Raw genomic sequence first — 15,482 nt, forward strand, 5'->3', positions numbered from 1 at the left:
CGCGCTCCTTATCGCCGCTCAGCGAATCACAGCCCGTAAATCACGCGCTTTATAACCTTCAGCCCTTATGCAAGACGATTTTCAGGACACATTTAAGACTCGATCTGTCAGAATGTTCTTTCACTCTGACTCGGAATGTTTTAGAGCTGATCGTGATCAGACATTGCAGAAAAGCCCACATCGTTTCATGCTATTCTTGATCAGTAAAAAGCAGAAAATCACATATTTGCACTTTGATGTGAACATCTGTAGCTCAGGTCATCATGTGACTGAATTCTCCCTCAGTCATGGTTTCCTCATCTCTCCTCCTGCTCCTCTGAATGTGTCTCGTCATGTTTAGCTGCTGCTCCTCCCTCTGTGTCTTTGTTTGAGTTCTGCTGAACTGTTGACTTCCTGTTCTCTCTCTCCCAGACACAGGAGCGAATATAAAGGAGCCGAGAGCGGCACTGTGAGTTCAGACCACTGAGATCTTCAGCCGCTCACAATCAGGAGCAACAGAGTGACCGAACCGGAACCTGCGGTCACATTCACATCATCTGTTCATCGGAGAAATGGAGACAATTGAGAAGAAACAGACAGCAATCATGGACAGGTGATATATCTATCTGTCCGTCTGTAGACTTTATTCTGATGGTGTTTCATGTTGACCGAACACGAGTGTGTTTTCCGGCAGTGAACTCTCAGAGCAGATCAAAGCCGCGACTAAAGACAGTCACGTCCGAGCGGAAAACACGGAGCTGATGCTGAGCTACCAGAGAGGACGCGTGTCCCTCCGGCAGTATCAGGTAAATCACTGGACTGACCGATCACAACACACCAACAACTAGCGGTTAACCAGCCTAACCGTTAACTGTTCAGCTCGTTCGGTCACTTGTAATCCTCACATTGATTCCCTGTCGAATCTGACCTGGTTTCTTCTGTTCTGTGTTTCAGCTGCTCTTGTGTTCGCTGTATAAGATATACGAGGCGCTGGAGGACGCGCTGGACACAAACGCCTCCCACGAAGCCGTGGCGCCCATTTACTTCCCACAGGAACTGGCCCGACTGGAGTCCATCGGGAAAGACCTGGAGTATTTCTACGGCCAGAGCTGGAGGGAGAAGCTGACGGTGCCGGACGCTACGCTGAGATACGCACAGAGACTGAGAGAGGTGAACACGAACAAAAACTGACTGAGACTCATGATTGTTCGTTTTAACATGCCATCAGCCATCAACCACTGGCTTCCCTTGAAGAAGCTGTTCACTTAAAAAATGAAAATAACCCTAAGATCAGGATGAGTTTGTTTCTTCATCAGATTTGTAGAAATGTGTCATTCCATCAGTGTCTCACCAGTGGATCCTTTGCAGTGAATGGGTGCCGTCAGAATGAGCGTCCAAACAGCTGACACACTTTTGTCTTCTGAAGATGTGAACTGATGGACTGGAGTGCTGTGGATAATTGTGATGTTTTTATCAGCTGTTTGGACGCTCATTCTGACGGCACCCATTCACTGCAGAGGATCCGTTGGTGAGACAGTGATGGAATGGCACATTTCTCTCTTGCACGGCCTGAGAATGAGCACATTTACAGCTCATTTTCATTTTTTGTGTGTAAACTATTCCTCTAAAGGCCGTTAGTGATATCAGTGGAGTGTGAATCTCTTGACGATGAGGATGTTGTAGTCGTTCGCGCGTCTGCCGTCTGAGTGTACCGTGACTCTGCTCTGAAGCTCTGCTGTCGTGTCTCAGGTGGGTCGAGATCACCCGGAGTATCTGGTGGCTCACGCGTACACGCGCTATCTGGGCGACCTGTCGGGCGGTCAGGTGTTGGGCCGCATCACGCAGAAGTCTTTAGGGCTGAAGAACGGAGAGGGCTTGTCGTTCTTCTCGTTTCCGGGCGTCAGCAGCCCAAACCTCTTCAAGCAGCTGTACAGGAGCCGCATGAACAGCGTCGAGCTGACGGAGGAGCAGCGGCACGGCGTTCTGCGGGAGGCCGTCACCGCCTTCGAGCTCAACATCCAGGTGAGCGAACGCGACGGCTCCTTACGCTCATTAACGAGCGACTGAAGAGCGCCGCTGATCGCTTTGTGTTTTTCAGGTGTTTAATGAGCTGCAGGAGTCGCTGAGCTGCTCGTCAGAAACAGACAATGAAATGAGGCAGAGACACACACAACACACACAGGACTCAACAACAGCAGCAGCAGCAGCAGCAGGTAAAAACACACACACACACACAGTCATGAATTCTCTCTGAGGTCTGCAGTGTTTTCAGTGTTTGATGTTCCTCCTCAGATGATGAAGCGGTTGAAACGCTCCAGAGCTCCTCGTCCCTGATGCCGCGGTTCCTGCGGACGCTGCTCGGCGTGTTTGTGGTTCTGGCCGTCGGGATGGTCTACGCTTTTTAAACCGGTTTAATGTCGTCACTCGTTATTAGCACTTTGAAAATGACGTCACATTTTGTAGACAATAAATGTGTTATTCAATCATTTCATTAATAATAAACAGGTATGTTTATCATTAATCAGTTCAGAATTATTCAAATGTTGAATTGTCCATACAGTCAAAATCATTTTGTAACCATTTTGTATATATGCCTTTGTATTACTAATACTATATTTTTGTAATAAAACCTGTTGAAGGAATCATTGTTACTGATTGTTGCATTGTTTCCTGTCAGATGTAAGTCACGATTCTGCCGTGTTTAGACTAATGCACTTTCTCATGATTACTGTATAATAGTGTAAGAATTGATTTATTTATCCACTAATTTTCTTTGTTTAAATTGTTTTTTATTTACAGCCATATTATAAGACCTGGCTACACAAGAATCATTTCCAGTAATAGTATAAAGTTCCATTTGCAGCGATGACGGATAACAATAATTATAATTTTAATAATCCTTCTAACAGTCCACAACACAACTATAACGATACGACACAGAGGAACAATATCGCTGGAATTACTTTCAAAATGTTTTTGTTTTCTAGCTGAAGAGCAATAAACCACTGACAGCCAATCAGGATCCAGACGACTTCAACGAGCGCCATCATTTAAAGGGACAGATGACAAAACTGCAGCACGTTAATAACAAACCAAACATTATAGTCATCGTTCTTGGTGTGAACGGCTCTAAAATCTGAGCAAACGATGAGACAAATTTCAGAGACAAAAAACTGCATTACAGATGAGCTGTTCTTCACGTTTTATGAGTTGTGAGAAAATCACATGAATTACTGCTACACATCCATCAAACACATCTACAACACGATAAGAGACAATCAGAGATAAACATGAACATTATAGTGTCTAATATGTTGACATTCAGTCAGAGGTATGACAGTCCTTCTTAACTTCGTGGTTAATTTACAACATAAATTAATGCTTTTTACACTCAGTAAAGACACGTTAATACAAATGAACTTACAGGCAGCAAACGGCGTATTGGTTGTTTTCTCATGAGCTGTCAAATGTTGTGCGCACATGAAGGGCCAAATTCAGTGTTAGAAACAAACCTAAAGTGGAATGAAGATGAGGAATTACTGTGGGATTCTTCCTCATGAGGATGTGAGGTGGATGTCAGAGCCTGAAGATCTGCTCGAGGTTCTGCTCCTGTTCCGCCTGTCGAGGGCTCGCGGGGCCGACGCCGGCGGACGAGCTGCTCTTCATCGAGGGAAGATGATCTGCAGCTTTAGCTCTTCCTGCTAAAAACTTATCAAACTCTGACAGCCAGAAGAAAGAGCAGAAAAGCGATGAATGAATGACTGAGTGAATCAGATATGATGAGTAATAACCATCAGCAGACGCCCACCTTCACTGGTCACACCCTCACTGTCATCAACATCAGGCTGAAAAACATCAACATGTGATCAGAAACACCAGCAGCATACAGAAATACACACAGGCTGTGTTCATTAATGAATACTAGAATAATATAGTTTACTGGAGACAGCAGTATGTGACAGTATGCAGTATGTGACGGCATCGATTCAATGTGTTGCATGCGAACGAGATCTGTTTATCATCATATTATTATTTTGCCTTTTTTGTAGTTTTTTTTTATGGCAAATTATGAGTTGAGAGAGAGAAATCACAGCGACGTCAGTACTGGCTCATTCATCACTGCACCGCATTACAGGACGCAGTATCTACTGCACTGTGCACAGTAAACACTGCAGGAATAGTGAGTACAGTGTGGCAGTATGTGACAGCAGATGGCGCTGCTGCTCATGTTTCTCTCTCATGAACTGAACCCAGTGTGAAGTGTGTTAATGCGGTGAATGAAACTCTCTTTACCATCTCTGCAGACAACCACCTCTCGATTTCATCCATGGCTGAGCTGCGTGGAGCCGGAGCCTAACACGACACAAACACCACAGATGATCCTTACAAACACGAAATAACACAAGATCTCCTGCATTTGTCACATGTTGATCATCTGTGATCCACTCATGATTTTAGAGCTGACTGCAAATTTAAATAGTGTCCATTCGTTCATCAGCACATGCAAATCATCCTGATCTGACCGACATCTGATGGATAACATCCGACCATCAGTGTTCAACCAGCACCTGAAGACAGTTCATTCAACAATAGACATTTGTTGGAAATGTGCTCACTCTCAGGCCATTTAAGATTAGGATGAGTTTGTTCATCAGATTTGTAGAAATGTGTCATTCCGTCACTGTCTCACCAATGGATCCTCTGCAGTGAATGGGTGCCGTCAGTTTTTAATCCATTATAACGCTTCCTCCAGTGAAAAAGTCCATCTCCTGTTGTCTCTCACATCAAAATCCAGCCAAATTTAAAGCTGTTTTGGCTTGTAAACGGTGTTTGATCTGTGCAGATTTCTCTTCTGATTCAAACCAGACCACTTTTTCACTGGAGGAAGCGTTATTACGGATTATGGACTCTGATTTTAGTTAAAAATGATGGATTTGTTTCAGCTTTTGTGAAAAGTGGAGTGCTGCGGATTACCTGTGGATTACTGTGATGTTTTTATCAGCTGTTTGTCTCTCATTCTGACGGCACCCATTCACTGCAGAGGATCCGTTGGTGAGACGCTGATGGAATGACACATTTCTACAAATCTGATGAACAAACAAACTCATCCTGATCTTAAATGGCCTGAGAGTGAGCACATTTACAGCACATTGTTATTCTGGGTGCACTATTTCTTTAAATCAACCCCACAAACCTCATTCCACACCAGCTGCAAATAAACACACAGCTTGATTCTAAATCACACGTGAAGAAGGTTCTACATTTACATAAGATGTTCTGTAATTTTGTTTTTTTTTCTGATATTTGCAGCAGTTTTTCTCTCATTCGAGCTGAGTAAATCGGCGTGTAGCGGCGACTCCAATGGCGTCGCTGAAACCCACCAGATCCTCACTGTAAATCCACTGAGACTGACGGACCCAGTCGCTCTCAGCGCCCTTCACACACACAAACAGACTCCAGCACGTCAAACACAGTAACAAACACGCGTGAACGGTGTGATGAGAGGCACACGTGTGTACTGACCCCTGCCGTGACCTGCAGACGCGTGTCCAGAGCTTCAGCCAGACCCTCCACTGCCCCAGGATCCTCGTACCGCACACTGTGCGCACGCACACACACACACACACACACACACACACACACACACACAGCATCAGCATCTCACTTCACCGGAGCTCTAGGAGAAGACAATCTGCTTAGATTATCATCAAACACAAACCTCTTCCTCTGTTCAGCCAGAGAGCTGCACCTCGTCTGAGCAAACATGTCAAACTCTTCATCTTCAGGTGCTGAGACACACACACACAACAGTGTTCACATCCAAGTCAATTCTCTCTTACACTGAATCAAACTGCAGAACTAGATCTCTCTCACCTGAGCTGCTTGTGTGGTCGGATGCAGGGCGGGGCTCGTGTTGATTGACAGCTGGCAGAGTGTTCTGATTGGGTGATGGAGACTCGGGGCTGAGGTCAATAAGATTTCCTGTCTCAGTCTGGTCACAGAAATGCAGTAAAATCATTAGAAATGTCTATGAGTGTGTAGATACATGCAGAAACAGAGATACGTAATCGAACAATTCTAAAACAGTCTTTACAGATGTTATTGTAAAACTGCATCAGCAAGATATTTACACCGCGTGTGCCGAGTAGCTCCACCCACAGCGAAATCTCATTGGTCCAAATCACGCTGTACATGTATATGGAGTGCAACAGTATTAAACACATTTATTTCCACCACAGGGAAATTCATTTTTAATGATAACTTGTAAAGCGTTACAGACAGGCCTGCTGTGGGCTACAAAGTTGTTAATCGATAGTTTATGCTTTTGTTGAAGCCAGTGCTCATTATTTCAACTTATTTTTAAAATAATGTCAAATGAATATTTAGCAATGACCTTAAAATATATTGTTTTCATAAATAGAAAAGAAGTATAAATAATTTTATATTCCTTCATTGTCTTTAATTAGATTATAGCAGTGCTTTAAGTGGGCCGGTACGCGCCGGTACTCAGTACCGCCACTTCTAAATATAGCTCTTGAGAGTACCGCCACCTCTCCATGCGCCCAGAACGTGCTTTTAGCGTACCGGTACTCTCATTTGCACATCTGTTATAATCGTTTGGCTGCGCTGCCGCTTTTCAGAGCGCCCTTCACAAGCACGCTTCCTAATTCGTCCCACCGAGAGCAGAGACTACATTGCCCATACACCAATGTGTTTTACAAGTGAAAAGCGCATGCGTCGCTTTTGCCGTTGTCATGTCAACAACTCAACGTGGTCCGGAGAGGGTGTGTAAAACGCGCAAACAGCTGCTCGGTTAAAATACAAAAACAATGAACACTTAATATGCTCTCCTGGCTTCAGACTCTGAGTAGTAAAAGAACAAGGTCAGAATCAGAGGACTCGCTGGCTGACACCCCACCAAGCCAGAATGATATCGCTGCAGGTCAGACGCAAGCTAATGAAAGCTGCACTAGTGCCGCAGCCGCGGACGACGGCACTTTTGGCGACGAGGACCAGAATGACACCATTTCTACCGATGACAACAGCCGCGTTAGCGAGCATGAGTGGCCAGAATGTTGGTCCCAAGCACAAGTCCGGTATTTCTCCACAAATTACAAGTGGCTGATCAGCAGAAATCAAAAGTTGGGTTGTAGTGTGTGTAGTCAAGTTTGTGCTCGCGTGGACATGCAGCAAGGGCAGAGAGTGTCGCAGGAGTGGAGTGGGTGCTTAATCTCGTCTTTTGGAAGGGACAAGGCTGCACAGCAAAACTCACTACGAAAGAAAATAAAAGAGCACAGAGACTCAATTTATCACAAGAAAGCAGTTGAAATAAAAGAGAAGGCAACACAAAATACAATGCAAAAACACATTGAAGATATGAGAAAGGCTGACTACGCTTCAACTTGCAATGTGTTTAGAACAGCTTATAAGATTGGCAAGCATGGGCGTCCCTTTACAGACATGCCAATAGATGTCCAGTTGCAAGTCTTAAATGGTGTCAAGATGGGCAGAGTTTTGCACTCTAATAACTCATGTGCAAATATACTGGATCACATTGCAGCTGAAATGAAAAAGAAGGTAGTCAATGACATAGTGATGAATGAAAGAAAATTGTGTGTGCTCATTGATGAATCCACTACAATAAGTGGAAAGTCTGTGCTTGTCGTGTGCCTGCGGTCAGCTATTTCCAGTGAAAATCCAGACACAATATTTTTGAACTGATTGAGCTGCAGGGGACCACAGCAAAGGACATCACTGAAGCACTGTTAGGATGTCTTCATAATAATGGCTTTGACCCTCACTACCTACAGGAACATTTGTTGGCATTTGCTTGTGATGGAGCCTCAGTGATGCTTGGGAGGAAAGCAGGAGTTGCTGCGCAGCTTTGTTCCAAATTCCCTTACCTGTTTGTCTGGCATTGTTCCAATCACAGACTGGAACTGGCAGTTTGTGATGTTTTGAAGGAGGTAGGAGGAATCAACCACTTTAAAATATTTTTAGATCAGCTTTACTCCCTCTACCATGCATCACCAAAAAACCAAAGGGAGTTAACCGAGAGTGCTCACAATGTTGGACAACGTCTCCTTGTGATAGGCCGTGTTTTATCAGTGCGTTGGGTTGCTTCAAGTGAGAGAACAGTGAAAGCAGTATGGGAGAACTACCAAGCTCTGCAGGTACACTTTACAAGTGCTGCTGCTGATACCAGCAGGGACTCAAGAGAGAGAGCAAAATACAAATTATTTTATAATTTATTTTATATACATTTTGTGTAAAAAAAACACTTTACAAGTGCTGCTGCTGATAGCAGCAGTGACTCAAGAGAGAGCAAAATACAAATTAGTTTATAATTTATTTTATGTACATTTTGTTAAAAAAAAAATTTCAATACCTTTTTGCACATTTTATTTATGTTCAGTAGCTCTTTCTAGTAGCTCTTTCTAAGGGTATTTTTTCAATAACCTTGTGCACATTTTATTTATGTTCAGTAGCTCTTTCTAGCTCAAGCAAATCCACAAACTAATAAAATGATTTATTATTTTGTATAAGGTTGTCTGTTGACTGTTGTATATAAAACCCATTCAATATAGTTGTTGTTACCTCAGGGGAGGCGGAAAAAAAATAGAGTACCGGCACCTCTTTTGGGCCACTTAAAGCACTGGATTATAGTATGTCATTCAAAATGTTTGAGTTCACAGTCAATACACAAAACAATACACAGAATCTTTTGACTTACAATCTACAATTAGACGGATGTACTGTTACTTCCACTACAGTCATAGTCTGGGTGTTATATTAGACAGCAACTTGTCTTTTGAAAATCATATTTCTCATGTTACAAAAACAGCATTCTTCCATCTTAGAAACATTGCCAAGCTGCGAAACATGTGACCTGTTTCTGACGCAGAAAAGCTAGTTCACGCATTCATGACCTCTAGACTGGACTATTGTAATGCACTACAGGTGTTTGTCCTGCATCTTCACTAAACAAGCTACAGATAGTCCAAAATGCAGCTGCTAGAGTCCTTACCAGGTCAAGAAAATATGATCATATTACCCCAATTTTAAAGTCTCTGCACTGGCTACCTATTAGGTTCCACATCAGCTATAAAATAGCACTTCTTACCTATAAGGCACTTAACGGTTTAGCTCCTGTGTACCTAACTAGTCTTCTACCACACTACAATCCATCACGCTCCCTAAGGTCACAAAACTCTGGACTGTTGGTAGTTCCTAGGATAGCAAAGTCCACTAAAGGAGGTGGAGCTTTTTCACATTTGGCTCCCAAACTCTGGAACAGCCTTCCTGATAACGTTCGGGGTTCAGACACACTCTCTCTGTTTAAATCTAGATTAAAGACACATCTTTTTAGCCAAGCATTCAAATAATGCATCTCATAAACTTTTCCTGCAGTTATATCTGATCAAATGTTCATTATTAATCTTTTAGCTCTGGTTTAACAAATCTTCCATTTCTTAGTTTGAACAGCAGCTACGCTAATTATGTTCCTATTTGTTCTCTGTTTCTGTCATGGAATTGACATCCCGTGGTAATGAGGAATTCACAAGCTCCAGTGTGGATCCAGAACACTTAAGAAGAGATGATGCCAACCCCTCAGAGGACTTCAGATGATGCCAACCCTGAAAACATACAGCACTACCGAATTCTGCTACTAATTTATAGTGTTCTTTGTCTGTTTGATTACATCGTTAATTGATCTTTACCACACATCTCTGCCATATGTACATCAAGCTACTACATATATTGTAAAAATGTCAATTTGGTGTAAAGCTGCTTTGCAACGATATGTATCGTGAAAAGCGCTATACAAATAAATTTGAACTGAATTGAATTGAACAGTCTTTTATCTGTTTTTCAAATATTTTCAAATATTTTTTGCTTCCAATCAAAGTTTGTAATGTTGTGATTCACCGCATACCTGCTTGCTTTGTTTCAAGGCTTATAACTTTTTAACAAAGACATTTTTAACAATCCCTGCAGGAAAATAAATGAAAAAAAAATACTTCGGGAAGCAGCGCTGCTGAACATGTGGGCGGCACCGATGCAGTCTGTACGACATCACACGTGTTCTGATTGGCCGATTCGCTGGAAGCGTGCTGCTCATTAAGAGTCAGAGAGAACACATGAAGGCGTACCTGCGACTCCTGCTGCTCCTCTGTGTTTGATCTCGGCACGTTCAACCTGTCGAACCTTTAACCAGAGACAGAGAAGAGGCGTGTTACTGTAGAGCTGCGCGCAGCGACCCCGACGACACGCTGGAGCTCACCGCACCTCTCATAGCGGATGAACGCGTTGTTGAGATCATCATTGATCACCAGGAGTTCCCCGATCATCTCGTCCTCTGATAGATTGGGAATCAACTCCACAACCCTCTGCTGCATCTGCTTACACACTGAATACAGCTGCTGCTCACACACACACACACACACACACACACACACACACACACACGCTTGTTTTTGGGAATTGTGGGGACTTTCCATAGATTTCTATAGTTTTTATACTGACAAAACGATATTGTCTATCCCCTAACCCTAAACCTACCCCTCACAGAAAACATGTCTGCATCGTTACACTTTCAGATAAACATCATTTACTATTTTTAATCATTTTTTAACATTGTGGGGGCCGCAGGCCGGAAAATTTCAGGTTTTACTATCCTTGTGTAGCAAAAATGTAGAAAAAACAAGTGCACACACACACACGTGACTTGATGACACATGTATGACCTTGGTAAAACACTAGCTCCATAACACACACACACACACACACACCTGCAGCAGCTCTGCGTCTGACGCTGACGTTTCTCCAGGTTTGACGTTATTCAGCATTTCCGTCATGACGGTCAAATTTCCTTTGACCAGATCCAGTTCAGATGTCAGCTTCTGTTTCTGGAGGAAAGCAGTCAGAACACACATACTAATACTGACAGACACCCCAAACCTCTGACCTTTAACCCCTGACAGCACTGAGCATCAGGGCGTGATTTGCCTTTTCACTGCCTCAGATACTGATATTCCTGCTTCATTTTTCATTCCTGTTTCTGGTTAGACGGGATGCATTTCTCATTGCTGACAGTAAATGGTGATGTAAGAGTAATAGCGTGTTATAATTTCAGGTCTAATGTTTAGGTTTCAGTTTTACTGGCTGTCGCCGTCCTCCACATGAATTGAGAATTTCTATATTCGCTGTGACCGCTATTTCATGAGAACAGATTTGTGTTACCAATATTCTGTTTAAGCAGCCTAATAAATTTATGTTATGGAATAAAAAAATAATAGAGATCGTTGGGATGGAAATGACTGTAATGTGTTCAAAATGTTTGACAGCTTATCTTAAAACCTCATGGGGCCTGTAAACTCTGTAAATACATTCATAGCCAGTAAGTTAACTGTTAAAACTTTCATTTAGTTTACTCAGTTTAGACATTTTTCTGTATTTTTACTGTTCATTTTATAAGAATTGCACTGTCTACATTCCAGTGATGACTATCAACTCTCTGGTTTTTAATAAATCACTGTCGTACCTCCTCAGGTGACACAGGGTTCAGCTGCCCGCTGGATTGTGGAGTCGCCGGTGACGAGTTAGTGTGAGACGGAGACACGGATGAGGAGGACACTCCGTTTTCAGGAATACTCTGAGAGAGCGTGAAGAGAAAACATGTTAAATTCACACAAAAATGAGCCTTCTGACATCATTTGCTCGGTCTGACGTCATTCCAACCCATCTGACATCAGGATATCTTCACTAGAACACAGAAGACGTTCATCAGAATGTTCCCACTGCTCTTCTCACATTGTGAAAGTGAAAAACTTCCAATTCTGTTATGATCCTTTCGTGGTGCTATTTGAACACTGATGGCACAGGTCTCCTTCCACTTTCATCGTGTGGAAAACTGCAGTATGAACATCCATTAAATTCCAGCGGAGAAGGAAAATTATAGTGGGAAAGAGTCCATTTTAAGGTCTTGTTTAGCTGAGGTGATGCGTCTGCAGATATGACTGTCACACATTTGAAGTGTTGTTTTTGATCACTGTATCGGCACTTTTTAAAAATCATTCAGATTCGGAACGGTTTGTGAATCAGTTCAAATGAGTCACTGAAAACAGACAAGCTGAGACATTAAAAACTCAAAAGAACGATCATATATCAGGACCGCTCACATGTAGGTTTTACTCTAAACAAGAGCAATTTCTAGCAGATGAAATATTTTAGAGCACGGCACTAGAACACATGTGCTAGAAAACTTTACACTATATGGACAAAGATATTGGGACAAGCATTGCCGCAAGTGTATTAAATCAACCAGCCACGCAGTCTGCAGTTACGAACATTTGTGAAAAAACAAACAAACAAAAAACAGGTAATTCTGAAGAGCTCAGTGAACTCAAGCGTGATAGGATGCAACCTTTGCAATAAGTTTCGTCCCTGCTACATATTCCATGGTCAACTATAAATGGTATTATTGAAACCTGTTCTGTGGAGCAACCAAACACACGGTCTGATGATTCAGTCCTGGAGAACATTACCCGCCTGACCGCACTGTGCCGACCACAGAGTTTGCTGGAGGAGGGATTCTGTTCTGGGGCCTTTTCACAGGGTTTGGGCGAGACTCCTTACATCCACTGAAGGGAAACCTGCAATGGAAGGTCCTTTTTTCACGGTTGGATGAGTTTGGTGTGGAAGAACAGAGTCGTCACCTCAAGCCCATTCAGCACCTTTGGGATGAACTGGAACGGAGATTGAGAACCAGTCCTTCTGATCCAGCATCAGTGTCTGACCTCACAAATGCTCTGCTGAATGAATGGGCAAAAATTCCCACGGAAACACTCCGGAATCTTGTGTAAAGCCCTCTCATAAGAGCGGAAGCCGTTATGGGAAGGGGGGGATCAACTCTGTATTAATGTGTATGTATTTGGAATAGTCCTTGTTGGTTTAACGGTCAGGAGTCCCAATATTTTTGTCCACATGGCGTAAATTCTGGACAATGAACATCCTGGGCTTTTTTTTTTTTTTATTAGGATTTTATTAATTTCCATGACTTTTCCAGATCTGACAAGCCAAATTTTTCCCTGATGTTAGACACAAATCAAAAGAGCAGAGATTCACAGCAGTGTTTACGTTCTGGCTCGTGTGAGCGCTCAGCACCTCTGAACTAGCGGATCACCGTCACTAACTAACACTGTGTGTTCTGTGAGCTTTACCCTGTTGGGCGTGTGGATGGGCGAGAGAGAGTCCAGATCCGTCATGGGAAACTCCAGGCCTCTCCGCCTCAGATCCTCATAGACGCTCACCACTCCAGACAGAGACGGAGTGTTCCGGAAGGCATCGGCCCACGCCTGCAACACAGAGCCAAACGTCAGGCCGCCGCCGCCGCCGCGTCAACCACCGCAGCGGGGGGGACACTTCACCTGAATGAGGCTCAGCACTCTGTCGTGGAGGATCATGGGAGGGTTGTTTTTGGGCAGAATCGCTCTGACAAGGACGCCCTCCACAAACTCCCTGGAACAGACGTACACGTGGAAACGATGGCCGCAGTTCTTCACGCACGTCTCAAGAACCTGAAACACACAACAACGGCCGTCGGAACGCAGCGTGATGCGCACGCGCTCCTGCGGAGGAAGTGATGTCGCGGACACTCACGGTCAGAGCCAGCATCACCTCCCTGAAGTTCTTGTTGCCCACAATCCTCTTCTTTAAAGCTTTCGTCGCATCTTTGGGTCTGGAAAACAACACAAGCATTCAGTCAGAGAGAACGAAGCAGGAACTGGAGTATCTGGAGGAAGTGCGGAGGTGTGAGGGACGCAGCACCCGTCATCCGTCTCGTTGATGATGTCGCAGATCTCCAGATTCAGGCTCCAGTCCTCCGCCTGAAGAGCAGCGCTGGTGGCGTTCTCTGACACACAACAGAACACCAACCAAAACAACATTAAAACGATTCGTTCACATGAAAAACAAAATCACCAGAAAAATGCAGAAATGATTCCACACATCACAGAACAATGAGACGTCACACCGCTGTCGTGTTTTTAGGGATGGATTAGAGAAACCGTCTGTCTGTCGTTTCACAGAGGAATGAAAGTCAAAGGTGTTTTCAGCTCAGCGATGCCGGGAGAAACGTGACCTTCAGTAACGACACAGATCCACCTTATTTTCTGACGTAAGAGCGGCGGTCATTTCTAACTGTAATGTAAAGTTATTTTTTCTGCACAGCTGCTCAATACTGCAAACTGGTATTTCATACCATACTTTTTACATTTATTATAGTAATCAAGAGCACACCTGTCTGTAGCACAAATTGTTTTAGCGTTTACTGTTATTCTTCAAGTTTTTTTCCAATAGCAAAAAATGAATCGGATGTCTCGCACATTCACAGAAAATAACTTACATCTGTGTTGCAAAATAAAGTGGAAAGACGAATTATATGAGCATGTCAAAATCAAAAGCAATACGCATATTTAAAAATTACATTTAGTACATCTACCTATCCTTAGGGGGGAAAATAAATATCTTCATAAATACAAAAAACATGTATATTGCAAAATAAGGAAAACAAAGCACATAAACAGTACAATTAGAGCGAGAGAGGCAGAAAATGAGGTTTGAAAAAATAAAACTGAAAATAATGTCACAATGCACAACATTTTATTAACAAAATCCACAGATCGTCTACGTCTGTTGATCCAAACCACGTGATTAAAGCAAACACGAGCTTCACCCAGCTGAGACCGCACGCGCGCGCACACACACTCTCTCTCTTTCATGTGACTGTCAGCTGCTTTTGACCACATTCTTTTCGAGTTGCATTTGTTACATTTTTGTGCAAAAGAAAAGGTAAAAACATACAGTGAGAAAGTGAAAAGAGGAAGTTTGACTGTTTTGTTCAACAGTTTTGTTCAAGCTTTCTGGCACAGTTCCGGAGCAGAGTGAACTTTGGTCGTTCGTGACAGTAAATGAGCGCTGGTTATGTGACATGACGAACGCCAGTTTACAGACGTGCTCACCTACACCTCAAACTACAGCCTCATCTGACACTAATTAAACACCAGCATACGGACATCATCACACTCATACCTCGTGATTAATGCACAGAATCACTTTCACTCCTGTCTACTGAGATCTTAGACTCCGCTCAGAGTTTCTCCGACGCGCCTTGTAAAGTTACTTTAAAGCGACCGCAGCACAATCAGACCACGCGCACTGTGATTAGTGGAAAACACTTACGGATCCGCTGACCGACCGGAGACGAAAACGGGCTGCCGATGAGAAACTCCATCTGTGAGGTGAAGTGTGTGAATGCCGTGCGCGCTCACGTCAGACTGAACCATGAACGCGCGCCCACGCGAAGGAAGTGAGATCGATCGAGCGATATCAGATCTGAATGTCAAATATCGCGTGAGTAATGAATGAGTCGTGCGTCTGATCTGTGCTGTTTGAACAAACCTTCTGACCTTTAAAACCGATCAGAACACAAGAAATAATCA

General features: G+C 43.4%; 2 protein-coding genes across 3 annotated transcripts; one reads left to right on the forward strand and one right to left on the reverse strand.

Moving 5' to 3' along the window:
* The first annotated feature begins 416 nt into the window (after nucleotides 1-416).
* Nucleotides 417-2,621, forward strand: LOC127166608 (heme oxygenase). Its single transcript, XM_051112016.1, has 6 exons — nucleotides 417-592; nucleotides 674-785; nucleotides 934-1,149; nucleotides 1,729-2,001; nucleotides 2,078-2,192; nucleotides 2,272-2,621. The coding sequence occupies exons 1-6, from the start codon at nucleotides 552-554 to the stop codon at nucleotides 2,382-2,384; spliced, it is 870 nt and encodes a 289-aa protein (XP_050967973.1). The 5' UTR covers nucleotides 417-551; the 3' UTR covers nucleotides 2,385-2,621.
* A 226-nt stretch (nucleotides 2,622-2,847) lies between these two features.
* Nucleotides 2,848-15,383, reverse strand: LOC127166606 (target of Myb protein 1). Of its 2 annotated transcripts, XM_051112013.1 has the most exons (16): nucleotides 15,223-15,383; nucleotides 13,810-13,894; nucleotides 13,642-13,720; nucleotides 13,410-13,559; nucleotides 13,203-13,337; nucleotides 11,525-11,635; nucleotides 10,773-10,889; nucleotides 10,270-10,403; nucleotides 10,134-10,188; nucleotides 5,854-5,971; nucleotides 5,699-5,768; nucleotides 5,503-5,578; nucleotides 5,361-5,414; nucleotides 4,273-4,332; nucleotides 3,788-3,824; nucleotides 2,848-3,698 (listed from the first exon to the last, which is right to left on the reverse strand). In XM_051112013.1, the coding sequence occupies exons 1-16, from the start codon at nucleotides 15,272-15,274 to the stop codon at nucleotides 3,556-3,558; spliced, it is 1,476 nt and encodes a 491-aa protein (XP_050967970.1). In that variant the 5' UTR covers nucleotides 15,275-15,383; the 3' UTR covers nucleotides 2,848-3,555. The 2 variants fall into 2 exon arrangements, with proteins under 2 accessions (XP_050967970.1, XP_050967971.1); XM_051112014.1 differs by lacking the exon at nucleotides 5,361-5,414.
* Nucleotides 15,384-15,482: the final 99 nt, after the last annotated feature.

This window comes from Labeo rohita, chromosome 6, assembly GCF_022985175.1.
Source record: "Labeo rohita strain BAU-BD-2019 chromosome 6, IGBB_LRoh.1.0, whole genome shotgun sequence".
NCBI classification, from domain to species: Eukaryota; Metazoa; Chordata; class Actinopteri; order Cypriniformes; family Cyprinidae; genus Labeo; species Labeo rohita.

Coding starts and splice junctions, on each gene's coding strand:
- LOC127166606 (XM_051112013.1), bottom strand. CDS start 15,274: ATGGAGTTTCTCATCGGCAGCCCGTTTTCGTCTCCGGTCGGTCAGCGG. Junction 10,404..10,772: donor CAGACGCAGAGCTGCTGCAG/GTGTGTGTGTGT, acceptor GTGTGTGAGCAG/CAGCTGTATTCAGTGTGTAA. Junction 3,825..4,272: donor GGTGGTTGTCTGCAGAGATG/GTAAAGAGAGTT, acceptor GATGTTTTTCAG/CCTGATGTTGATGACAGTGA.
- LOC127166608 (XM_051112016.1), top strand. CDS start 552: ATGGAGACAATTGAGAAGAAACAGACAGCAATCATGGACAG. Junction 786..933: donor TGTCCCTCCGGCAGTATCAG/GTAAATCACTGG, acceptor TCTGTGTTTCAG/CTGCTCTTGTGTTCGCTGTA. Junction 2,002..2,077: donor CCTTCGAGCTCAACATCCAG/GTGAGCGAACGC, acceptor TGTGTTTTTCAG/GTGTTTAATGAGCTGCAGGA.